At 43.8% G+C, this 27,695-nt stretch overlaps 1 protein-coding gene across 4 annotated transcripts in view; it reads right to left on the bottom strand.

Moving 5' to 3' along the window:
* LOC125293063 (corticotropin-releasing factor receptor 2) overlaps positions 1-26,291 on the bottom strand; it is a 148,730-nt gene extending 122,439 nt beyond the window's left edge. For 2 of the 4 annotated variants that reach the window (XM_048240721.1, XM_048240706.1), the window contains exons 1-3: positions 26,141-26,291; positions 10,768-10,849; positions 3,865-3,984 (exon numbers count right to left, since the gene is read on the bottom strand). In XM_048240721.1, coding sequence (XP_048096678.1) covers positions 3,865-3,984; positions 10,768-10,849; positions 26,141-26,182 — 244 coding nt within the window. In that variant the 5' untranslated portion in view covers positions 26,183-26,291. Of the gene's footprint in view, positions 1-3,864; positions 3,985-4,072; positions 4,490-10,767; positions 10,850-26,140 lie in introns of those variants that run through there. The other 2 variants (XM_048240696.1, XM_048240713.1) reach the window with 1 other exon arrangement.
* Between the last annotated feature and the right edge of the window lie 1,404 nt (positions 26,292-27,695).

Genomic DNA, 27,695 nt, shown 5'->3' with positions numbered 1-27,695 from the left:
TTGAGTGTGATCTCAAGAATGCCTGACACACAAGGTTTTTTGGTACAAGGGTTTGTATGAACTACAAGATTAAGTGATTCAATGTTTTTTTTTTTTCAGGAATCTCTCCACCAACATTAAACCAGCAGCTTTCCATCCACTATTGTAATTCCTCTGGCATTACATTTCTAGTTTAAATTCAGATAGTGATACATTTAATAGGAATGATAGGTGATTTTATGTATCAAAACTAGCATGCACTGAGACAAAAATCTCTCCAGAACTCTCCTGGCTCCTGCAACGGAGAAAATCCAAGCTAAATTTAGTCGATTTCACAAAAGAGTGGATCCACCGCGCTTCTGCAGCATTACATCTGGTGCATCAGACGAAGAGCGGACCGTGTAGATTTTTACTTCTACTAAATTCAGTAGACTTTCAAAGTTCGGAATATATCTGCTTGTCAACCAATTAACTGGCATGTGCACTACATTTTGCTGCGGTACAATCAGATCACTGTGATGGCTGTCTGGAAGAGGTTACCTGTAATGCTATTTACTTATACTCACATATATATATTGTAACGTCGCTGTCTTCCGGACTGAGTGCTAGCCTCCCAGAATGTAATGTGTGTGAATGCTGGTTTGTGTAATGTCGGTTTTAGTGAGTGTAATTGCATTTATCGTGTCATGTATGTGTTAGCTTGTGTAGTCTTTCTTTAGGTTGTACCCCATGTGTTTTACCCGGTGTATTGTATGTGACTACCCTGTTCGTGTATCGTGCTTGTTTTATTGACTTCCCTTGTGTTTCCTATGTAATGGTGTCTTGGTATGTGTGTGTTTCCCGCTTCCGCTATTAAACCTTTGATTGGACAACTGTGTGTGTCGCATCAATCGTTACATTGGTGTCAGAAGTGACTTTCAAACATGGCCTCCGCCCAGCGAGAGAAGCTGGGAGCGGGAGACCTCACCACTGGGTGGAGGCCCACGCAAGAGGATCCGAAGAGAGCCCTTGTAAGGGCTACTAAAAAGCTTTTTGAGGCCTTCTGTCGTTACTGCCGCCGGAGGAGAGGAGCTGTCGTCTGGACCTGCCTGCTGCCATGGGAGGAGATCTTGCCGGAAAAGGGGCCAGAAGAAACGGTCACGGATGACGCTGGCCTGGGCGCTGACTCCGCCGCGAGAAGACCAGGAGCCCCTGCCCCCGCCGGGCGGCTTGAGGCTGGAGTTGGCGGTGGCCCTGACCGCGACGTGTGAGCAGAGCCGAGTGAGAGCGGCGAGGAAGAGGTTCCTGGACGACGGACGGTTGGCGGAACCGCTGGGGGCAGCGAACTCATGACGGTTGGGCAGCTTCAGTGGAAAATCTGAACTTTAACATTTGGGTGCATGTAAGAGGCACCGTGCTATGTGGGCGCCCATTCTAGTTGGCCTGTTGGCCACGCCAGAGAAAAAAAAAAAAAAAAAGGTCTGTGGCTGTGTTGGGTTGAAGCGACGAGTCAGAAGAGGGGGGTCAAGCCTTCGTTGCGACCATGACGGTGTGGAGCGGGCTGGGAGCAGCGGAGGACAGCTCTGCGAGGAGGCAGCGCGAGGAGGGACGCTGAAACCGGTAGCTGACGGCCTGAGAGCTCAGCGTATGTGACTGTGGAGTGGAGCGACGGAGGTGCAGCGACAGTTGACCCGTGAGTTCCGGTGCTTGGTGCCACAGTCTACGGTAGTGAAGGCCACCTAGGACCCCGCCTAGAGAGGAGGAGTGCCGCGGTGACAGCCGCGAAAAGTGCAGCCTGAGAGCGGCTGCTGAGAGGGAGCTGGGGACGAGCAGCGACAACCACGTGGACGGCTAGCAACTGTGGTTCGCCGGTGAGTGAGCTCCTGCAGTGTGTGCACCCCACGTGTTGTTGGCGGTACCACGGACTGATGGACTGAGTGAGTGAATATTCCCTGAAATGAGGGAACTGAGGCTGCCTTGTATCTAGAGAGTAATTTAGTTTGTTGATCTCTATAAATGGACAATTGACAGACTCATCAAAGCATGTCAAATGGAGTAAAGTTTCTAGCAAAAACGTCTAGCAAATGAGCAAAAAAAAATCTAAAGTTTAGTTTCATGTGCTCACGTGAAACTTTCATGTTCTCACGTGAAACTTTCATGTGCACACATGAATGTGCGCACATGAAAGTTTCAGGTGAGCACATGAAAGTTTTGTGGGCGCACGCAAATTGAAACATGAAACTTTTGCAGTGTTGGGGAAGTTACTTTTAAAAAGTAGTGTTTGCTCGTTACTTGTTACTTCTCAAAAAAGTAACCCGTTACTTTACTTAGTTACCCTCTATGGAAAGTAACTTTTTACGTTACTCGTTACTTTTACGTTACTTTTATGTTGCTCGTCTTTGGGCAGAACCCAATATCTGTTCCTAAATGTGTAGGCCTACATAAAGTTCTACTATGGAGGACATAATAGGTATTTCTTTTGTGCTCTTTATTATAAAAAATGCCACAAACAGAGCACTTGACAAGAAAACATTGGGCTTATAGGCCTCAACACCACCACTAAAGCCCTATGAAACAATATCAAATAACATAGCCTCGATACATCGTAAGCATATTGAACACAAAATATATGAGGGGTTATTTTATAGCCTTATACTCTTTCATTAAACAGGCGCTCCTCCGAAATTTGGTGCAAAGCTAGTGCAAATCGTATCAATAGGCTGGCAGTTGAGTTAATGGCAGTGGACAAAATCAGGGCACAGTGTAGGCTACAACTAACACTTACATTCCTCCCCTTAGTTTCGAGTAATGTGAATACCTCCATCCCTCAGGAGTTAGCGTTGGCTGCGTCTCGCTTGCTATGATTGCTCTTCATTGCCACCAGCTTCTGTCACGTACTGTGTGGAGCTATGATTGCACTTCATGCTACTAGCCTCTGTCATGTAGGCTGCCGTGTGGAGCGTGTGCCTATTGCGCAAGCGCACAGCTGAGAAAGCAGCGTCGCTGTCAAATCTGTCCCTGGGAAAAGTAACGTTGCGCCGATATGAAAAAGGAACTACGTTACTTTACCAAATTTTCAGTAGTAGCGTGTTACACTACTTTTTACTCGAAAAAGTAGTTACGTTACTGTAACTAACGCGTTACACACAACACTAAGCACATGAAACTTTCATGTGTGCACATGAAAGTTTCACGTTGATTTTGATACTAGTAATATTCATGTACATTTTGTATCTATATTCCTAGGTCTAGAGCACTGTTGTTACTGGTATGTCACTGTTTTCTGTCAATGTCGTTTAATGTCATCTATGTGTGTGTGTAAGAAACCCACTCTTTTGACCTGCAACCAAATCTACCCTTGGGTACAATAAAGTTACCTTACCTTACCTTACCTTACGTGAGCACATGAAACTAAACTTTAGATTTTTTTTTTTGCTCATGTCCCCTTAGGGGCTCCGTATGATACACTCTCGACCATGTGTTTAAAAATGACTGCTAACTGAAATATTTGTGTTATGACTGAATGTCATATGTCATTTAATAGTGATAGAGACACATTCAGGGAAGTTTTTTTTTTGTCGTCTCGGCTAAGTAGGTTACTCTCCTACAACCAAATGTTAACCGACATAACTGAACATGCCGTTGCTGAATGTAGATGAACTGCATAGCGTTAGACATGTAGAAATACATGCCAAGTCCGAAACTCTGTTGAAGCCTACCCCAGTAGCCTACCCCTGTTCCAAAAGCCTACTCGTCTTCTAAAAGGTGAGCTACTTGAATTTAGTGGACACCTAACGTCACTCATGTCATGTAATAATATATTATACCGCTGTCTGAATAGCTTCGTGTTGCCATTATTTAATAGACAATAACAAGAAGTATTTTGACTAAAAATTATTCACTTACTTGTGGTGTTGTATTTAACTCCGTTGATGTACTCCGGACATGGTCGCTCCACAATTCGACCCGAGTTGCTCCTTGGCCAGCAAGTTCCGATCTCATCTGTTGTGGCATTACAATAAATACCTATAATACACAAAAAGAAATGAAACACCAGTAGAAGTAATGTCCTCATGTGGATATGCTGGTGATAGAGGCTAACCCGGCACCGTACCGTCAAAATTCATTAATGAGAAAGATGCATTCTCATAAAAGGTGTCCTGAAAAGCATCCATGAGACTACAGTTGGGATCACCAAACTCCCCAATGAAGATTTGAAAAATCGTCGCATCCATGTTTCGGAAAATTAAGGTGAACAAAGTGCTATCTTAAGTAGTGCTCTGCGGTCTTCTCACTCAGTGAAGCATTTGAATCAGTTTAATCCACGCACTGATGGCAGTCGCTCTCAGCGTGCGCGGGGGTTATCCATTCGTCCAATTGAAAGGCTGACAGCGGAGCACTAGAATGACGGAATGTTTCGTTTCACACACTGGATCCATAGGCTACATAAGAACCAATTTTATGGTTTAGGGACGAAAGCCGATTCGGTTGTGTAAAGGGCTATGTAGTAGCATAGGCATAGTTTCGCATTTTCACGTTCAAACCATCAGAGCAAGCCAGCCACCTCCTGGGAATATATCAGACGTCTCGAAATTGTTGTTATTTTCCCTTTGTGAAACTGCTGGCCAAAGGATAGGAAACTTACCCATAGCAGTCCACTAAGCCTATAACCAAATCGACTTGAACACAAGCACACCGTTCAGTTTAGTTTCAGTTCAGACAACTATTAGAAAACAATAGGGGAAAAAAAACAAGACAATTCTTAAACTATTACGATTATAGTTATGGAATGATATCTGTAATTATTCCAATTGAAAAAATATGTAGTCATTGCACTGTGAATTGGCTTGTAACTAGACAGAAATGTCAGTAAACATTGGGCTATGAGAATGTTGTATAATAATTCTGGATGCTTTAACTGCCTACCTAAAACTATTATTAGCATAGCTAAATGTTAATGCATTCAGCTGAGTTGTGTTTATGGAAGAGCTCTAAAAAGCTTAGCAGAGTGTCTGGATTGTGTCTCAATGAGATCAGTGCTTATTATCAACTGCCAAATCACTGTCTATTCACTGATATTACTGCTTAGTATTGCAAATTCAGCACATTTCAGAAAGCTTCAATATTATATCCCAGCATAGGGCTAGATGAAGAACTCTTTTAAGTAAAGTCTCTATAAGTTATGGCAATGCCAGTTACAATGCCAATAACAATTCAGTAGTATACAGTACAGGTACCTGGAATGTCATCATGTGACGTGTTAACATTCAAATGTCAGGTAAGATAAAGAGCACATATATTTTATTATAATTATAGATTTGAACTGCTTCAACTGCTTTGAATGTTGCATTTTATGACATGACACTACACCTGCCCTCTTTTGGCGCATTTGTAGAATAAGCAAAATTATAGGCCTAGCGCAATCCATAGTCATCATTCCACTGTCACTTAAATGCTGTGACTATACTTTCACTTCAATGGGCTGACTATTCAGAGATCACAACTGCAAAATCCAGTCTGGGCCGCTAGGGTCTTGAATTACAGAAAAAAAGAATGTTACATCAGAGTTGCACGGTTTAGAAGATCAAAAGCTTGCAAATATATGACTGATCACAGAGCAGTCCTGAGACTCTACGGCTGTGAACTAGAGTCTGCAAAGCTTTCACAAGCTTGCATTGATGATAGGATTTTTCTCAGAGGTACTGGGTCATATGTAAAAGGCAAAAGCAACCGCACGTCTCAGGTTGCACATGTACTTCGGCAGAAGTGGATGCCAATACAAGCGTCAGGCAGATTACCTGATTGGACTGTTCTTTTGAATGAAAGTCATCAAACACAGGGGTCTTAAAACAGGGCAATTTGGGAGCAAGTGCTACATGAAAATTAGAAGGCAGCAAGCCAGTGTTGATAATTAACAATGTCCTCATTGTCCTCTAAAAGCAAACTAGATGACGAACAGAGAATGCCCAATTAATTAGAATGGAAAACAGTACTCTGTATTTTCTCTTTGTAGTTTATTTAGTGTTTTATTCTGTTTAACCACTTCCTTAATTGTCTTTGATGAGCTCCAAATTATCTATTCTATTATATCCACATACTCTAAGGTTTAGGACAACATAAACAAAGCCATTCAATTGCACTGAAATAATAAATTAACAGTATGCACTACAGCAAAGTCCATGTAGAATAGAATATACAGGATGGAAATAATAATAATACATTGGTGTATAAATAAGATAAATATATAGCCATAATCCATTCTACACATGTTTAAAAATGGGTGACTGATCCATTTGATTCCATAACATAAATCGATCAATTCCTTCAGTAACATGCAAATTAGAGTGTAGGCCCAGAACTAAAAGGCTGAACACATGACCTCACATGACACAAAAACAATGCTAACTTAACGGTATACAATTCCTACATTTCAATCTTATTCCAAGGTGCAGATATCAAACACCCATCAAAGCTTTCAGGATGGTCTTAAAATCTAACAACTGAACAGCCTGACTGACTTTCTATAGCCATGGCCTCCATGTCCTCTAAAACACCTAACGTGTCCTGACTCCTGACATCAGTAGGCTCACAGTCACAACACATCATCTTTAGCTCTGTTTTGTTTTGGCATCTTTATTCAAGGTAAGAACATGCACAAGTTATGACACTTTAAAATATGATAACACTTTACTTAACGGGTGAGTTCAGCAGCTGAACTCACCCGTCAAGTAAAGTGTTACCAAAAATATTAATGAAAAGGGCCCTGAAAGGTACACGGGACACCAAGGACAGGCTGCCTTTAAAGGAGAAGTTCGGTGTGATATTGACCTAAAGTGTGTTGAAACATGATACCGAGTGTGAACTTTTGTCTCATAGCTCATCTCGGCTTGTCCCCTGCACTCAGAAATCTGGCGCTAGTTAGCCAATGCTACCAACAGGTTTTCAAAGGGGGTGCCTTGGGCATCGGCCTAGCCATGCAAATAAATCACAGTTTTACACCATTTACGAGGCTCAAGGTAGCTCCACGCTTCATTGGTAGTCTCCCGAGGGCCCTGACATTTAAAATGAGACATTGAGAACTTTGAAAAAGCACTGGTAGTTTATTTACAAGACGATTTATACAGACAGTACCTTCAGGAAGTTTACCGTCCACGCCATCTTTAATTTAGTCCGCGATAAATTCGGCGGAAAGTCACGAATGAACAGGTATGATAAGGGATCAGATTCCAAAGATAATTCTGTGGAAATGCATGGATTCCAGTTGCTGCTACTGGAAGCAACTGGAATCCATGCATTTCTACAGAATTATTTTTGGATACCAACTGCATTTTATTCTTAAAACATGTTTTCGTATGCAGGCAAAGTGTGTGTAATCAGATTTGGATTTATTAACAGGATGTAAATCTGAAATTGAAATTTTGAAAACAAAATTCTCATTGAAATTTAAAGCGGCCAAACCAACAGATAAATTAGTAATCTGCTGAATTACGGAAGCTAGGCAGGTATGGCCTTGTTTAGCACTGGATGTGAGACCTGGAGAAAGTTCCTTTTGGAAGAGGTGTTTGGCTATAGGTGGCAATCCTCCCTCTTGACAAACATCAGTCCCAATGCTCCAGTGCAGTGACAGTGACACTGTGTTGTAGGAGATGCCATCCTTCACACAGCAAGTCAAATTGAGGTCCCAACTCACTGTGGTCATAAATGATCCCATGGCACTTATCGCAAAGAGCAAGAGCTCTTGATATCCTGGCTAAGTTCCCAACCTGATTCATTCAATCTGGCACCCTAATCACCCCCCAGTGTAATTGGCTCATTCATTCATTCATTCCCTCACTTTCTACCTCAAGCTGGTGCGGTGAGCATTCTGGTGTATAATGGCTGCCGTGCATCACCCGGGTGGGTTCTACACATTGGTGAAGGTAACTTCATTTTCCCCTTCACTTGTAAAGCCCATTTTCATAAATGGAAGTAAAATGTGATGTTTTTTACTTACACAAGGCTTGTTTCTCTCCCTTTTTTGTTCACATGTCTTAAAAACTGTGTTGGTGAGCACTTCATCATGATAATCCATTCAAGCAACACATGTGTCACATGAAAAAATGCCGATTTAAAAGTATGTTTTTTTGCACAGAGGTCCCTTGTGGTCACAATAAAATAGTAGTCACAATAAAATGGCACTCTAGCATGTGCCATTTTATCATGTTAGTGAGCTATTTGACAAATATACATGGTTGCAACAATTATATTTACTTGTCAAGCAAACCAACTATCTGTTCAATGACCACAATCATAGACAGACATTGTCATGAGGACGAGGACATGGAGGGGCCAGACAGGGAGAAGTTGCATCTGGAACATACTGTATAACACAGTGCCACTGATGTAGTTTTGAGGGAGCGTGCAACAGGCATGCTGAATGCAAGGATATCCCCCAGAGCGGATGCCTGTGAAGTGAATGCAAAGGGGAAGTGTTCTCTCATACCAAATCTCTCTTAACTCTCACCTCTTCTCTCAACATGTGTGAACCATTCGTATGTAAAAAAGAATACTTAGATTGTTTAATTCTGATGGGGAAAACAGGTTTGAGAAGGTGTTCCGTTTATATTTTTGTTCAGTATGTGTTGCTTTGATTAGTGCTTCGGTTAAACCACATAGTCAAGTCATTTCTGGTGTGGAGCTTTTTTTTTTGCATTTTCTATAATGCTTCAAATGTTAATTGAAATGTATTGATTCCTTTTGCTCAATTACTTTTGCACAGATGACCGGCAGGCTGGTGTCATTAGGCAACACGTCTGCCTAAGCATTTTAATGAGTTGATAAAGCCATCACACCATGGCCTTGACCTGTCCTGTTGTGCTGATGCTCCCGTTCGTTAATTACTGCTTAGTAATGTGATGAAGCCGATGTTTTTATGTCTATACACAAAGAATAGGGAACCTGAAAACAACTGGCAGCTTGGGTAAAAGGGCAAAACTGAGGCTGAATGAATGAATGGATACATTAACAAATGAGTGAGTGAATCAGTGAGTGAGGAGGGGGTTAATGAATAAATGAATTAGAGTTGGCTTCCCATTACATGGCTACAACTATCTGTTGTCCAATCAACCAAAGTCTCACAAACCCTTCATGACATGTATAAAAGCTAGAGCTGCAATAGAAGGTAGTCTATCCCTAGTAAATTCCTTACTAAATATATCATAAACACTGGACATTTTGTTAGGGATTATTTTATTTTATTTAAGAGAATGTTTTTTTCTTACTTAGATCCATTCAGGTCACATCCAGATGACATGCAATCTTGTAAGCTAGGTGGGGTTATATGGTGTGGTGCTAATTGATGATTAGGTATAGTAGTGAAATGGGAAAAATGAAAAATAAACATCTAAAGGATATAGACCGCAACAGTACCGCCCACAGCCGATTCCGTAAGTAAAAATACAATACAATTTCTCCATTGACAACTCACAATGGCAGGTTGGGGAATCAAACCCGGGCAAACCAATTGGCATTTGGTGATGTTAAGCTCCACCCCGCCCATGCAATATGCAAAAGATATCTATGATTGTGGTTACTGAACAGTTGGCTTGCTTGATAATAGGGCTGTAACGATATGCGATTCGAAAGCGAAATCGCGACACTCATATCCACGATACTGTGTGAAAAGGCAGAACCATGACACACCCTTTCTAGTGTTTCAAGCAGTGCTTCCAGCTTACGCGGCTGTATACAGTAAGCAACACACTCCCGCTTTACTTACCGGTAGCCTACGTTGTCCAAAGATAAATAAATAATAATTCCATACCTCTCGTTGCTTTCATTGTAGACTATGTGTTCAACTTTACCAAACAGTATAGAAGTGAACCCCCTCGCTCTCCCTCTCCCTCTCCCTCTCTCTCCTGCTCAATGAACACGCGCGGCTCCGCCAACACAATCCAAATAAAACATTCACATTCGAAAGCAAGGATGCATAGAAGACGACTAGCTAAATTACTATTAAATCAGCTTAGCATCATTAGCATGCTGCACATATTTGTAAAACTCTTGCATTCAAGTTGACTGATCATCTCAATACCAAAACGTTTCCAAAAAGGGCCTGTCCCAAGGAGAACAAGTATTACCTTGAAACTAAACACACATGGGGAAACTGAACAGTCCAATCGGTAGACTATGATGAGCTAGGCAACTATGCTACTTTGTTTACAATATTTCCAGGCTTCAACCAGACAGCTGAATTAAAGAGGTAGAGTTGTGAGAAAAATAGTAGGCCTAGGCTATAGGTTAATCTGCATACAGTGTGCTTGTCATAGGCTAAATATCAGACATTCAGTAAAATATTTTTATATCAGGATATAAAATAATACATATATATCATACTATATATTATATTCTAATCATCTGTGGTGTAAGGTAGCCCCCCCCCCCCCAAAAAAAAAAAAACAAAACTAAATAAATTAATTAAAAAATCGAGGTTCGTATTGAACCGTGGGTCAAAAATCGTGATACAAATCGAATCGTGAGGTTGGTTTATTGTTACAGCCCTACTTGATAAGTAAACATAGTAGTTGAAATCATATATTTTTGTCAACATCCACATCCAAACAACCACATTTGACTATGAATAATTTTTCAATTGATCATTTTCATTTTCACGTCTCCAGGTGCAGAGAAGGCCTAAATAAAACTCTCCATCAATATTGGTCTACAAACAAAGACCTTATAAAATGTTTAACCACCAAAACATTATAAAATGTTAATCACCAAAACATGTTATGCTGTATTAGTCAAGCTATGGGAAATCTGTGTTTTTACCTGTTACATTGTAGCGAGCTGAAAGAGCTTTGCAGTACTGTTGAAGTAACACTGCAAGAGACAGCTCACCGAGACAGTTTCTCTGTGTGTGGAAGGAAGGAAGCATACCGTTATTAGGTGATATTTTCATTGCAAAACAACAAAATTCAAGGACAAAGGAAGCAGTACCATGTATCTGCAAAATCTGCACAGGAATATTAACTTGATACTGGTATATCTAGTACATCTTAATTTTACTTAAATTATAAGTATGACTGAAAAGGAATTCTTTATAGCATTATGCCACTAGGGGCAAAATGATAAAAGCAATGACTGTATATGTATACCGTATACAGTAATTGGATGAGGCACATAACAAACACAGTAAAACTATAGAATAGTAGAAGTGGTGGGGCTAGTTTTTTTTAAAAAGCTATAGAAACTAGATGTACCGCATAGCGGTACAAAATATGACCGCCGCTCAGTCCTGTACATCCGTTCCGCGAAAATAAATCACACTTCAATTTGTCTCCATATTTTACTCCATCCCCCACTCTTGAAACTTTTGTGTATGCTTGTTTGGCATGCCTGAGTGTGTGTGTGCGGCTGCACAGAAAGTAGCCTACTGGTGCTGAAAAGGTGAAAAGATTGTAGAATAGCCAAAGAAGATGTAGCATTGTTATAAAACCTTTAAAATCTCTAAACCAGAGGTGGGACCAAGTCACTGTTTGGCAAGTCACAAGTAAGTCCCAAGTCTTAGCACTCAAGTCCAAGTCAAGTCCCAAGTAAATAGAGAGAAGGGCAAGTCGAGTCCAAGTCCAAGTCTCATCAAAGCCAAGTCGAGTCCAAGTCCAAGTCCTAATCTTTTTCAAGTCCTGAACAAGTCATCAGGTACTCTTCACTTAATAATGGCATTATTAGACTATCGATCATAATTTTAACACTTCCATCTAATCCACAGATTTTTTTTTATAAATACAGATTAAAATATGTTCAATGTTTCTGTCTTGAAATGTTTTACGATATATGCAGGCGCATACAATATACACATGTGCATACCTTAGTAATCTGTACAAAACGGATAGCTACATGACAAATATATATATTGTTTTTCCAAATGGCAGAGCCCACTGTAAGTATGAGTAATAATTTGACTGATGGCATTTCACTGCACTAGGCCACAGATTTGCCTGCAAACTATTTATCAGGCTGTCTGCCAGTGGCGACTCATAACACTTTTATATTATTTAAAAGATAATAATGACACAGTCATTTTGTTTTAAAGTATTCATTTCTTAAGAAATACTACACATTTGATGCTGTTTATCTCATTTGTAAATGGTGCACTGTCACTTTAAGCCCATTTTGTGCCACTGTCCACACATTCTCATAATGATCTTTTTTTTACCAGCTCCATTCAAATATAGCCTATTGCTAGTCCACAAACTCAAACATTGTTTGTGCCACATGTATAGCACAATATTAACAATGATAAGCATGATATTAAGTTGGCACAAACAGCTTTCATTCCTTTGGAAATAGATGCATGTATGACATGATGCTTGCTTGACATTTTCTGTTTGCAATTAAATGTGAATTATGAGCCTGGTAGCCAGTAGCCACCTAGCTAGCTGAGTGGAATGCGTTTCAATCGGCATATCAATGTGCTTCATGTAAACAAATTATTGAATAGGCCTACTTCAAGACTCACCATTTCCATTACACAAAGGCAAAGACAACTCTTCATATTCTTGTCCACTTTCCAAATCACAGTGAGTGCAGCCTATGTCATAGTGACCTGGATCTCATAGTTTAGAACAGTAGTGAGAACCGGATAAATCCGCAATTTCCCCTAATCTCGTATTTGTTGCCTTCATGATTTCCTTTTATACGTTTCTTATATTTAAAAGAAAATATCAATCATCATCAACAATGACAAGCCAGCTGGAATCTGCCACTCGTTTTCTCTCCCTCTCGTGCGTGCTTAGGGTTCTCAATTAAATGCAGTAGGCTAGCATAAGTTCAAGTTGGATCTTAATGGAGAGGAGTATCATCTTTATGTAACATGCTGTTGGTGCATTTTGACATTGTAAACGTTCTCTAACAAGAGTGCAAATCAGTTTGCAGTAAAGCTACTAGTTATTGGCTAAATGTTGGTCGTTTCTCTGTCTCTTGGTGCCCTACACACAGTGCGTAACGCATGTGGGGGTAGCGACAGCACTGAACTGTGCTCTAGACTTTTTTTTTTTTTTAGTCGCAGAGGGAAAGCATCTCTGGGGTGACTGGTCCACGATCAGGAAATTTAGTTTTTGACTCGACATGTCAAGTCGTCACAAGTCAAAGAGGCAAAGTCCGAGTCAAGTCTCGAGTGAATAGTATTCAAGTCCAAGTCGAGTCGCAAGTCATGCCGAATTTTATCAAGTCAAGTCTGAAGTCATTAAAATCATGACTCGAGTCTGACTCCAGTCCAAGTCATGTGACTCGAGTCCACATGTCTGCTCTAAACAATCACAAGTAGGGCAGTTCATCACAGTTCATCCATTGCAACTGGATTGATGAAAGGTCACTTACACCTGTAGGCTACATTGTATTTGGGAAAAGCAAAAGGTATCAGCATAATGTTATTTATTTATTTATTTATTTATTTATTTTTTATGTATTTATAAACAAAAACATCTCTGTCAGTTCCATGCCGTTTTCAACAGCTATCAAAAACAAAGGTCATTTTTGGATGGATGGATTTTTTGTGAATGTTTTGATTTTAGTCATCTTTAGTTCATGTAATACTTTATTGTCAATGCACAAATTAAGTAATAGTAGTCTGAAACGTTATTGTTAATGCACAAATTAAGTAGCAGTAGTCTGAAACGAAATGCTGTTTTACATCTAACCAGTGGTGCAAATAACTGACATGTCCAAATGGGCCTTGATGAAATGCGTCGCTAGACTGTTCATACACATTTTAACGGGCCAAAGTTGAAGAGCTGTTGTCCGTTATTGTTCGTGCAAATATAGGCTGATTCATGTCCCCTTGCATTGTGTAACTGAGGTCCATGGCTAGTCTGGCTTTCATCATCTCAATCTTTTAAGAAATCAAAAAATAAATAGCGGGCAGATCAGGCTTCACCCAGCCTAGTCCATAGGCACCCGATAATGTTTAATTTTCCGATTGAGATATCCACGCTCTGGCTATTCTAAATGCAAAAATGCATCAGGGAGTTATGACAAAACTGTAACTAACAAACTAGATCCTAATAGAAAGCTGTTAGCTTCCCTAAGCTACAGGTAGGCTTATAAGGTAGGCCTATTTACAACATAAATTGTCAATAGGCTATGCTGGCGACACAAATACTGGTTTCCTTTGGAAACCAATGGCTTACGCCTTACAGTATCAAGCGGACTTAAAGGTGCCATGTGTAAGAATTGAGGTAAAAATATCCAAAAAATGAGCTACACGCATCAAAAGAATGAGAAGAAATAAGGGTGATGATGTCATTAAAAAATGACAAGGTATAGTGCTGCAGAGATATCAACCTGAATTAGCATGCTAAATTACTAGCCACAGCCCGACAGGTGTCATAATACCAGTTTCGCCATGGAGGGCTTATGGCAACAACATAACCGCCAGCCAAAATGCAATACACGTGTCTTGGTTATTACTCTAGGGTAGACCAACTCGCTTTCTGGAGGTATACTGCCCCCATCTTTTATGGAATGTGGAGTATGAATTGATTTTTTGGCAGACATTACACATGGCACCTTTAAACTGCCATATCGTGGCGAAAAGTTGTAATAAAATTCACGCAGCTCCATGAGTCAAGGAAAGCGCGAATGAAGTAGCCACTTCTAAATGGGACCCACTACACAGTAGCTTACGGTGTGTTGCTAAAGCAGCCATAATGAAATGAAGGTGTCATTGTTTGGATACTTCACACAAACGTGCTTTTTAATTTCACAGACTACAACTACCAAAACTGGAATCAAAACACATCGATTCCCCTCTCACACTGCACGCACTTAAAACAAAATAAACAGGCGTCTCACTCACGCATGTATAGGCAAAACTGTATCAGATCGGTGTAACGTTGGTAAATCTTCCATTGCACAGAATGATTTTGTAGCACGTGCAATAAATGACAGTCGAAAGATACAATTACAGTGCTGCTATCAATTTGCTTGGTATAACCGCATTTATATAGCCTGACGTTGTCATACTCAAATTCTAGTCAGAATATGAGTCTGATACTGCTCCATTGGGACGTAATTATGGGGCGTGCTTCAACCGATACAGGGGGGGAATGCCTCTGCACTCAATTGGATAGACCTAACCAATCAGAGCAACAAAATAGCTTACCGTGAGGTGTAGGAAGAAAACACACGAACCATCCTTCTGCTCCTTTATCCCCTCCGTTTTTAAAATAATTCTGTTGAACAGTGATATGCTACAAACATGTTAAACAGCTGGGAAAGGCTGTCATAAAATCCCTCGAACAGGTGGTCAATCAGAGATTTCAAGCGAGCGAGGGAACATGTCGCTAATGCAACAGCTGTTTTCCCTTGATGAAAGTGAAACCACCAGATCTGTTTCGACCTCACTCTGACCGTCACTACGGTCTAAAAAAGGAATGATCACCTTCGTTCTGCCTATCACCGAGACCATATGTCAACAAAGTCATGCCCATGACCTCCGGAAGCAGAACGACTCGAGCTTGTAAATAGCGGAGATTGCTCCCGGTTCAGTCTCTCACCTTGATCGCCTCATCTGAGACCTGTGATAATTGAGCACATTACTTTCACTGCTTTCTTGCTTTGACTGTGTTTGTTAGTCTGCATGTGGCAGTAACCTGTGTTTTTTTCAGGAAACTTCGTTTAACTTTGTTTAACTTTGTTTAACTTGTTGACGCCTTTCCTGAGTTCACCCCATACCGCACGGCGGAGGGGCTAGTGTGAGCCTGCTGCCTGCGTTCGCGCACTGCTGCGGGCTGCCGTTTCAGTGTTATTTTCCTTTTGTGTGTGCCAGGTTTCCGGGTTGTTGTTTGTTAACTACTGTGTACCTTATCTGGCTGTTCGCGGCTAGTTGGGCTTGGTGTGAGCCTGCTGGGTGCGTTTGCGCACCGGCGTGGGCCACCGTTATTATTTCTGTTTACTGCTCTGGCAGCCGGAACCTGTGTGGGCCTGATCAGCGCGTATGTGCTCGGCCGCTTAGGCGCTAATGTTACTGTGTGCTTCTTGTTAGCTTTGTTGTTGTGTGCTAGGCTACTTGCAAAAGGTAAGTTTAGCTGTTTGTGTCTGCTAGGTGCAGTCTTGCACGAGGTGCGGGCTGCTGTGTGTCTTTTCTCCAGTTGTCCACTGGTGTACATTGGCGCGTGCGTTCGCGCACTGGTGGCCGCCTTCTTTGTGTATCTGTTGTGTACCCCGTTGCTGCTGTCCGCAGCTAGCTGGGCCAGTGTGAGCCTGCTAAGCGTGTCCGCACGCTGCTTCAGGCCACCCGTGTACTGTATTACACCACTGCTGTATCTCTTACGGGCTGCTGCTTGCAGACCCAGTGCGTTGTACGGCCAAGGTAAGTGCCTTATTGTATTGTGTTGTATTGCATTGTGTTTTTCTGTGGTAGGCAATGGCGGCACACTACTGCAGAGTCTGTAGGGCCACGATGGCCCCCAATGACGGGCATAGAGAGTGTCCCGCTTGCCTTGGGGCTGCCCAACTCCTATAGGATGTCGATAGCCCCTGCAGCGCAGCCTGTGACCTTCCTAGGGAGGAACGGCTCCGCCGGGCTGACCAGGCATGTGGCCCGCGTCGTGGGCCGGGACAGGCGGCGCTCACCCCAACCGACCATCCCACTCTCATAGGCATGGCCGTAAGCATACGCACAAGCTGCAAACGGCAACATGAGTCCCCTTCCAGGCATGATCAGGTGGAGGTCCCTGGACCTGCTAAGCTCGGCTCCAGCTGCGCGGACCCGAGGGTAATGGCACGGAGTCGCTTCAGATTCTCTCAGCTCTCCAGGCTCTGGCTAGGAGGATGGACAGGCTGGAGGGTCTCCAGGGCACGTCATCCCCTTCTCTGCCCCCTGGCCAGGAAGGTCTCTCCCCATCCAGGACTGAGAGCCATGGTGCGGATGTTGATCTGGGTGATGTGGATGTGCTGTCGCTCCATGCCCCTCGTTCTACTATCGATGACGTAAGCGGGGACGACCTCCTGGATGAGCTACATTCAGACATGGTGCAGCCAACTGATGAATCCACGGTCCCAGGGGAGGTCCCCGTCGGCTCCTTGATGTCACGGGTGTTGAGTGCCTCCAAGATCCTGGGTCTTCAGGCCCCTATGCCAGACATGGCTTCCCTTGGGGGCGTCTGGGAAAGCGTCTCGCACAGCAGCCCACCACCCTGTATACCCGTGGCAGTGGATTACACGAAGGTGCTGCAGACGGCATGGGGTAAGTCGCTACAGCGCCCCCAATTCAATCCAGGTTGCCGTCAGCTGGCAAAGGCTGCCTATCCGGCCGACTCAGGGCTAGGGGATATGCCACCGGTCGAGCAGTCCATCGCCGCCTGGACTTCCCTGGGGCCTGCCAATGCATCTCCCAATCCACGCTGCCCGTGTAAGGAGTGTGCCAAGACGGACTGTCTCATCAGTCACTGCTTTGACGCATCAGCACGGGCAGCCCGTATGGGCAACGCCCTGGCCATCACTCTGGCGGCTCTGCGAAAAACGATGAGCCCGGAGGACCATGATGCAAGGGGCCCTGGTGGATGCAAGACTGTCATCCCACTCCCAGCTGACGCGTGATGTGGGGAGTGCTATGGCCTCTGCGGTGCTGTGCCGTAGACAGGTGTGGCTTGCCCAAACCTCTCTCCCTGATGCCATCAGGACAGACCTGTTAGGTCTCCCCGTGGTGCCTGGGCATGTGTTCCATCCAGACTCCCAGGGGGTGCTGGACAGAGTGGAACAGGCTGGGCTTCTAGAGAAACTGGTCAGCGTGTGTGCCACAGAGGGGCTCTGTTCCCCACAGGGCAGCATCAGGTGGGTATGGGCGGTGGCAGCCCGCCCGAACACCACAGGTAAGTATCAACTATGCTGCCCCACGGGACCGGGCGCTTTAGGTGCACCAGACCAGAGCTCAGCCCCAACTCCCTGGCCCAGAGGACAGCAAAGACCTCGGCGGCAGCAGGCAGAGGTGCAGGCAGCGGTGGCGGTCCTGCCTAGGGATCCGGGCTGCCCATCGATTGCCCTTCCCAGCTGTCCAGGACCTCCTGGGAAGGGATTGTGCCAGACTCTTGGGTTGTGGCTACGGTGACTCACGGTTACCGCCTACAGTTTTGACGGCGGCCCCCTACGTTTTCAGGGGTCAAGATGACGTCTGTGAAAGACCCTCTTTTAAATTCCGTGCTTGTCAAGGAGGTCCAGGAGTTGCTTCTGAAAGGGGCCATCTCAGAAGTACCGCTGCACGCACGGCACACTGGGTTTTATTCCAAATATTTTATTGTGCCCAAAAAAGACGGAGGTTACCGGCCGGTCCTCGACCTCAGGCCCTTGAACCAGTACCTCAAAGTGCTGCCATTCAAAATGGTCCACGTTGGAATAGTGATTCGTTCCATCCAGGAAGGGGAGTGGTTTATGTCTCTGGATCTAAAAGACGCGTACTTCCACGTCCCTATCTGCCCAGCACACAGGTCCTTCCTCCGCTTCGCCTTCCGAGGCAGGGTGTTCCAGTTTCAGGTCCTCCCATTTGGCCTTTCACTGGCCCCCAGAATTTTACTCGCGTGGTGGCAGCCACGCTAGCCCCCCTGCAGGTCCAGGGCCTAAAGATCCTACCGTACCTGGACGACTGGCTAATTTGTGCCCCATCTCAGGTGCAGGTGGTGCACGACACCAACACGGTTCTGACCCATATCCAGGCCCTGGGTTTCACGGTCAACTGGAAAAGAGCAACTTGCAGCCCCGCCCAGCAGGCGGATTTCCTTGGTGTCCTCCTCGACTCGGTCAGCATGGCGGCGCCTCTCACTCCACGGAGGGCAGACAGCTTGACCCGAGGCTCTGACAGGCTTTTCGGCTGGGCAGACTGGTCACCGCCCACAAAGTCCAGAGGCTGTTGGGCTTAATGGCAGCGGCAGCTCGCGGTACTGCCATTGGGCCTGCTGAAGGCACCCCCCTGCAGTGTTGGTTCAATGCCTTTCAGCTCCACCCGAGAGGCGACAGGCATGTGAAGTTCGCGGATGTCTCCTGCTTGCATCCGAGCCCTGCGTCCTTTGGACGGACAGGAGGTTCTTACTCCAGGGTGTTCCACTGGGGGCCTTCCTCACAAGAGGCAAGTCATCTCGACAGGCAGCTTCTCTGACAGGCTGGGAGCTGTCTGGAAAGGGCTGTCAGCGAGGGGCGTGTGGCCTCCCTCCTGGACGCCAGAGCACATCAACCCCCTCGAGCTGAAGGCCATCCATCTCGCCCTGCAGAGGTGCCTGCCAGGGTTGCGAAGCCAACATGTTCTGGTGAGGTCAGACAGCACCTCGGCGGTGTATCATGTCAATCACCAAGGCGGCACGAGGTCCTGGCGGTGCCTCCAGGAGGCGGAGGAGTTGCTGTCATGGGCATGGCCGCGTCTGGCTTCAGTGAGGGCAGTACACGTTCCAAGTGTGGAGAACAGGGCGGCCGACATTCTCTCCAGGACCGGGCCACTCCCGGGGGAATGGAGATTGAACCCAGAGGTGGTCAGCCAGGTCTGGGCTCAGTATGGGACTGCACAAGTGGACCTGTTTGCGTCGGCAGAAACGACTCACTGCCCAGAGTGGTACTCTCTCGTGGGACAGGGAGGCAGTTTGGGCCTGGATGCTCGGTCACAAGACTGGCCGACAGGCTTGTTGTACGCTTTTCCTCCATCCCCTCTTGTACCTCAGGTCCTGCGGAGGATCAGGGAGGGCCAACACACAGTTCTGCTGGTTGCTCCACGGTGGCCGGCGAGGCCTTGGTTTCCAGACCTTCTCCGGCTCCTGCGGGGTCAGCCATGGCAGTTACCCTGCCGGGCGGATCTTCTGTCACAAGCAGACGGGCAGATCTGGCATCCGAACGCCAGGGCTCCTTCTAGAGCTTGCTATGCACTCAGGTGGAGGATCTTTTCGGATTGGTGTGCCAGCTTGGGTCTTGAGCCAGCGGTTTGCCCTGTGCCACAAGTTTTGCGCTTCTTGCAGTCCTATTTGGATCAAGGCAAGGCGGTCAGTACTGTGAAGGTTTATGCCTCGGCCATTTCAGCCTTTCACCAGGGTGCGGATAACAGGCCCTTGGGTAGGCATCCACTGATTGGTCAGTTTTTAAAAGGGGCCCACCGGTTGCGTCCAGTTCGCACTTTGCGGGCACCAAACTGGGATTTGCCCACCGTTTTAATGTCTCTTACTGAAGGCCCGTATGAGCCCATTTTAGATGCAGATCTGCGATCTTTGTCTCTGAAAACTAACTTTCTCCTGGCTCTTTGTTCGGCCAGGCGCATCGGGGAGCTGTGCGCCCTCTCCGTCAGCGAAGACTGCCTGAGGTGGCAGGCAGGGGGCACTGGCGTGTCACTTTGGCCTAATCCAGCCTTCCTGCCTAAGGTTCTAAGTCAGCAGTCTATCAACCAGGTTCTGGAGCTGACCCAATTCCAGCTGTCTGCTGCCTCACAGGCAGAGCGCGACAAGTTGCTCACTCTGTGCCCAGTCAGGGCTTTGAGAGCTTATCTGGCCCGACGCAGTGGTCGTTGAGGAGGGAACACACTCAACTTTTTGTCTGTTATGGGGGCGTGAAGCAGGGACTACCGCTTTCCAAACAGCGGCTGTCGCATTGGCTGGTTGAGGTTATTTCCCATGCCTACCAGGCTCTGGGAATGCCGGTCCCTTCGGGTACAAGGGCTCACTCCACCAGGAGTATGGCTACGTCTTGGGCTGCCCTTAAGGGGGTACCAGCAAGCGATATCTGTGCAGCGGCTTCATGGGTGACGCCTTGCACTTTTACCAGGTTTTATAGGGTGGACGTCACTCGCCCAGCTCCGGTTGGCGACGCTGCCCTCATGCCCTCATCCTCGCGACTTTTTTGGTATGTGTCATCCCTTTTTTAGACCGTAGTGACGGTCAGAGTGAGGTCGAAACAGATCGTAAGTTACGCATGTAACTATGGATCTGTGAGACCGAGGGATGACCGTCACTATCCTTGTCGCTCGGACCATCCTGAGGCGCTCAAGGTAGGAGACTGAACCGGGAGCAATCTCCGCTATTTACAAGCTCGAGTCGTTCTGCTTCCGGAGGTCATGGGCATGACTTTGTTGACATATGGTCTCGGTGATAGGCAGAACGAAGGTGATCATTCCTTTTTTAGACCGTAGTGACGGTCATCCCTCGGTCTCACAGATCCATAGTTACATGCGTAACTTACGTTTTCCCACATCTCAACTTTGGCCAAAGTTTTCAGAAATAATCTTTTTCAGTGATACAAACTCATTAAATAATATGAATTTTCCATATGGGGTCTTAAAAGCCATGTATCCTTCTAGCCACAGTGTTTTTGTTTCAAACATAAACCTAATCTAAGCGTGCTCAGATGACGTGATAGACCAAGCGCTGTTGCTCACCTGTCCATCATCGTAAATCCTGATTTGATTGGTCCGCCTGATTTAGGGCGAGCATACTTGCCCCACAATGGAGCAATGCCAGACCGAACTTCCCGTGGGGCGGGACTAAGTTCGGAATGGCACCCAGGCTAGCATTTATAGTTTTCTACAAATGCAATCAATCAAATTGGCCTCCATCACTCAACCAACACTAACGGTAACATTACCTAGGTCCTTTGACAATCCCTATATGACCGCTTCACTAGCTTCGCTAGTGGCGGTCATAATAACTGTATTTGCCAGTTATATGTCACTGGCGTTAGAGGAATTGAGAGTGGTGGAAGCCATGAAATCAAAGGAAAGAAAACATGACTGATATCACATAAACAATAGAGAAATGAGTGGACAGTTTGGGTCCTTGCATTGGTAAGGATGAAGCATTATAAAGATTTTAAAAATGGTAAAGTTTGGGAAACGTTTAAGACACTAACATTTTTCACTTGATTTCCCTATTTTTGATGGGTGTACTGCACATATCGGGTAGACTGAGTACAGTTGAGACATGTGTACAGTTGAGACACCTTAAATATCTTGCTTGCACAGCAAGCCCAAGTTGTGATTTTTGCTATGCACATGCATATTAGTGCCCTCTTTGATCATGGAAAATTTGAACGACACAAGTATCTCCCATTTAAGGATATCGGCAAGTGTTTTTTCCCAAAGTAAGAATTTCACTTCACCATGCACCTTCGACAATGAATAGCTCATTACACTTATGTTACTGTTAAACGTAACTGGTATCATTACAAACATTATTCTGTGTCCTAAAAACTGGCATATTTTATGGCATTGTGCCATGTAAGGTCGTTGCAAAATCTAGAGAAATGTGTGAGGTGGTCAGTGGGGGACAATTGAGACACACATTGGATTGTGTTAGGCTACTTGAACATTCCATTTGTAGGCTACTGTTCGCTATCTGTTCCTGTGTCACATTTTGTTCATGATGTATTCCTTTTAACCAACGCTAATTTAAATGAAATAAATGAATTTGAACTACAAACACTTTGCAATTGCTATGTTTTTATTTATTCAACTTTCCAACTAACGGTTAGTTAACTATACATCATTAAAGATGGGTGTCTCAATTGTACCAGGTAGGTGTCTCAACTGTACTCTATAGGGTACAGTTGAGACACAGTCAAGACAAAAAATGCACCTTATGTTTATGAGCTAATTGTGGAAAATATAAACTACTTATGGGTATTATTGATTTATAATATTTTAGTCTACAAGCTAAGGAAATGGCATGTGGAATATTGTGTGGAAAATCACTTCTTTTCAGTATCTATTTTTTGTTTGATTTTGTGTGGGCAACTGTTTTGTGTGTCTCAACTGTACTCAGTCTACCCTCCATACCATGAACATTTCATATGGAAAAATGTTGGGGAAATTAGTTGCAGTTCAACAAATGTATAAGAAGTTTACAAAGCATTACTGTAGGTGAAAGAAATAGTAAAAAACAATCACAATAAACTCCAAGGTTTCAAATGAGCAAACTCTTATCTCAAGAATTCGACGAATTTCAGACTGCTCACCTCAATTTTAAAGCAGTTAAATGACACTATGCGCATCCTCAAAATCTTGTCTTTTGCAGCACTCCAATTGCTCTACTGAGGGTTTGAATGGGCGAGGGCCTGACTTGCATGTCAGTGTATGAGTGCAGTGGACTATTTGTCCTCTCCTCAGGAAAAAAAACTCTGTACTATATATGGTCTCCCTCAGTGGGCTAATTGGTCTACTGGGATTCAGAACTTTGTCCAGTCCATTGACATTATCCCCTGGGTCACTGAACACCCCATGGACCTAGCCTTTCCCACCACGGGTAATTGTGGACGATAGCAACTTACAGCAGTGAACAGCCGGAGCACAAACTAGCTAAAAGAGGATTAGGCCTCGATCTCATACAACATTTCACTGGGCAAGGGCAATCCCCAGATTATAGAGATGGAGAGAGAGAGAGAAAGAGAGTGATAGAGATAGTGTGTATGTGTGTGAGGGAGAGAGAGATAGTGTGTGTGTGTGTGAGAGAGAGAGAGAGAGAGAGAGAGAGAGACCAGCTGTAGCACCATTGAAGTTGTCATGAGGATGAGGGCATGGATGGGCCAGACACAGAGGAGTTGCACATGGGGCGGCTGGGCAGAGCCTGTCTGCTGGAGGGCTGGGGGAAGACGTGGGGTGTGAAGGGCTCTTGTGGGTCAGGGAGTGGATAGAGACTCCTGTTGGCTTGCTGTGGGTATCATAGAACCAGTTAACACTTTGTGTATGTGAGCCTCATGGGAGTACACAATAGCAGCTGCTGAAAAGCATGAACAGTACTGGTATGCTGAAACTATTCATAGAGCTTTGGGGGTTTGGTGTCATCTTAGTGACGTGAGCGATCTTGGTATTGTAAAAAAAAAAACACAAAAAAATATATACATTATGACAGACATGTGGACTCGAGTCACATGACTTGGACTCGAAAGTCAGACTTCGAAGTCATGATTTTAATGACTTCAGACTTGACTTGATAAAATTCGGCATGACTTGCATTTCGACTTGGACTTGAATACTATTCACTTTCGAGACTTGACTCGGACTTTGCCTCTTTGACTTGTGACGACTTGACATGTCTCGAGTCAAAAACTAAATTTCCTGATCGTGGACCAGTCACCCCAGAGATGCTTTCCCTCTGCGACTAAAAAAAAAAAAAAAAAGTCTAGAGCACAGTTCAGTGCTGTCGCTACCCCACATGCGTTACGCACTGTGTGTAGGGCACCAAGAGACAGAGAAAACGACCAACATTTAGCCAATAACTAGTAGCTTTACTGCAAACTGATTTGCACTCTTGTTAGAGAACGTTTACAATGTCAAAATGCACCAACAGCATGTTACATAAAGATGATACTTTTCGAGTCCTCTCCATTAAGATCCAACTTGAACTTATGCTAGCCTACTGCATTTAATTGAGAACCCTAAGCACGCACGAGAGGGAGAGAAAACGAGTGGCAGGTTCCAGCTGGCTTGTCATTGTTGATGATGATTGATATTTTCTTTTAAATATAAGAAACGTATAAAAGGAAATCATGAAGGCAACAAATACGAGATTAGGGGAAATTGCGGATTTATCCGGTTCTCACTACTGTTATAAACTATGAGATCCAGGTCACTATGACATAGGCTGCACTCACTGTGATTTGGAAAGTGGACAAGAATATGAAGAGTTGTCTTTGCCTTTGTGTAATGGAAATGGTGAGTCTTGAAGTAGGCCTATTCAATAATTTGTTTACATGAAGCACATTGATATGCCGATTGAAACGCATTCCACTCAGCTAGCTAGGTGGCTACTGGCTACCAGGCTCATAATTCACATTTAATTGCAAACAGAAAATGTCAAGCAAGCATCATGTCATACATGCATCTATTTCCAAAGGAATGAAAGCTGTTTGTGCCAACTTAATATCATGCTTATCATTGTTAATATTGTGCTATACATGTGGCACAAACAATGTTTGAGTTTGTGGACTAGCAATAGGCTATATTTGAATGGAGCTGGTAAAAAAAAGATCATTATGAGAATGTGTGGACAGTGGCACAAAATGGGCTTAAAGTGACAGTGCACCATTTACAAATGAGATAAACAGCATCAAATGTGTAGTATTTCTTAAGAAATGAATACTTTAAAACAAAATGACTGTGTCATTATTATCTTTTAAATAATATAAAAGTGTTATGAGTCGCCACTGGCAGACAGCCTGATAAATAGTTTGCAGGCAAATCTGTGGCCTAGTGCAGTGAAATGCCATCAGTCAAATTATTACTCATACTTACAGTGGGCTCTGCCATTTGGAAAAACAATATATATATTTGTCATGTAGCTATCCGTTTTGTACAGATTACTAAGGTATGCACATGTGTATATTGTATGCGCATGCATATATCGTAAAAGATTTCAAGACAGAAACATTGAACATATTTTAATCTGTATTTATAAAAAAAAATCTGTGGATTAGATGGAAGTGTTAAAATTATGATCGATAGTCTAATAATGCCATTATTAAGTGAAGAGTACCTGATGACTTGTTCAGGACTTGAAAAAGATTGGGACTTGGACTTGGACTCGACTTGGCTTTGATGAGACTTGGACTTGGACTCGACTTGCCCTTCTCTCTATTTACTTGGGACTTGACTTGGACTTGAGTGCTAAGACTTGGGACTTACTTGTGACTTGCCAAACAGTGACTTGGTCCCACCTCTGCATTATGAGACCTCAATATGGATGTGTACTCATCATCCATTTATTTCACCTATCTAAAATCTGTCATGATGCAGCCTGCAGAGAAGTTTTCTGAGCAGATCATTCCCACACGTGTCCCTGGGGAATTTCTCCACTTGCTTTTCCATGACGTGCACGTGCGCTGACTTTTACTGTGTGCATGCTGCCTTTAGCATGGCCAGGCTATGTAAAGAATATACTCTATACTACCGTTATGATTCTGTGAGCCATTTAGCATATTCCTGAAGTTAACTGGTGGTTTAATGTGCATACATAATATAATTGCACTGCAAAAACAGATGAAAACACCAAGAATATACTCCTTTGAAGTTTCAACCTCATCAGCATACACCAGACAAATTGTGTAACCTCAGATAAAATTCCTTCTCTATCTGCATATGAGTAAGGACTCAGAAGTTGTCAAGACAGACACATATAATACAGATATTGACTTTCTGTATGTAGATAAGCACATAGATGTATGATGTATAGTGCAGATATCTACTTACATGGAAAAGAAGAAGGCACATCAGAATGTTTGATTTATTCATTGTGGTGTTGTCGCAGGTCAGACTCCAATTAGGCTTTGCTCTCAAAAGGCTCACATTTTCCCAAACAGGGCAGAAAAGTCCTCCCAGCTTGCCTTAAATTGCTCGTGAAATCTGTCAAGTACGCTTTGAAGAATATCCCCGTTTATTAAGAAGATGGCACAAAATGAATAAAAAAATGTCTGTCCGCAGCCTGTCACAGGAAAACGTCAACTCAAAGAAAAACAAAAGCAACAGCAGCTGTGCTCATTAACTTCAGTCAAACTCTGCCCAATACATCCACCATCTCAGCAAGAGCAAGCCCAATGTTTCCTTTGGAAATAGGACCGCATGCATTTCTCATATGTCTTAGGCGTTTGAGGAGAAAAAAATATTTATATAAACAGTGATGGCAAAATAGTTTTGAACCTCAGTTTAGGACCATTTACTTCAGGATAGCCTCTCGTTTCACAGTCTGGTCAGAGTCGGTCAGCTGGTTTTAAGCCAGTCTGCCAAAGATTGCTCTCTGAGTCCAGCATGTGTTTTTTTCCACTTCTCCATGCAGTGTTTGTGGACTGCTCTCTCCAGACCTTTTTTGTGCACTTTGTCTTTTGGCTTTGCTGTGCTCAGATGTCTACTGAGAAAGCTTCACAGCAGCCTGTTGGAGATGATGAGCTATACAGTCACATAATCAGGAGAGAAAATACTAAGGCTAAAAGCTACAATTCCAACATCATAGTGCTTCTTTTGAAATTTTCATATTCTAATTTATTTTTTAATTTTTTGTAATAAGGTTTGGAACACATTAGTTTCTTCATTTTAGCTCTTGGACGTTTGAACAGGAATTGATGAGGAGGACCCAGCGTGCTCCAGGGTATCTCACCCTTAGGATTTCTCCTCCATCACGGTTCATCTCTAATCCCTGCCTGTACCCTTCCCTGTCTGTGGTCATGTTTGTTTGAATTACCTCTTTCATTAATTAAACATTTTCCAATGTAGACCACCATGAAATCCTCAAAAACCTTGAAAAGGCCATTCACATTTATCAAATACAGCCTCTTAAATGGTACAGCCAGGAATCCTATTTATGGTGTTCCATATCCTATTGTCAGAGTGGACAGTTATGTTTGTGTCCTCTAAAAGAAATAATGAATGTGAACATGCACTTTCATCTGATGTTTTTCTGCTGATGTCTACATTGTAATACAACAGCGGGGCTGATTCAGTAAGCAAGAATCTAGGGCTAAGAACTCTGTAATCTACTCACTTATATTCAAGAAGATGCATTTTACAGCCCAGAGACCTATCTGATCGGTACAAACTTTCATTCCGGCCCCTTTTTTATAAAGACTGCTACACGTTAGGGAGCCATTTAGCTTTCATGTTATTGGACACCTTTGATGTTGCCAGAAGTATATTGGGATAATAAAAGGACTGTTTAGCAATGCCACACTGAGTATTCCGCTGATCCCTTTGTACTCACTGAAGTCATGGTGTGACTAGTCAATGAATTTGGAGATTAGCAATGTTTTGCATG

Source organism: Alosa alosa, chromosome 1, assembly GCF_017589495.1.
Source record: "Alosa alosa isolate M-15738 ecotype Scorff River chromosome 1, AALO_Geno_1.1, whole genome shotgun sequence".
Lineage (NCBI taxonomy): Eukaryota > Metazoa > Chordata > Actinopteri > Clupeiformes > Clupeidae > Alosa > Alosa alosa.
Note: the sequence above shows the minus strand (reverse complement) of the source record. Positions and strands in the feature narration are given on the sequence as shown.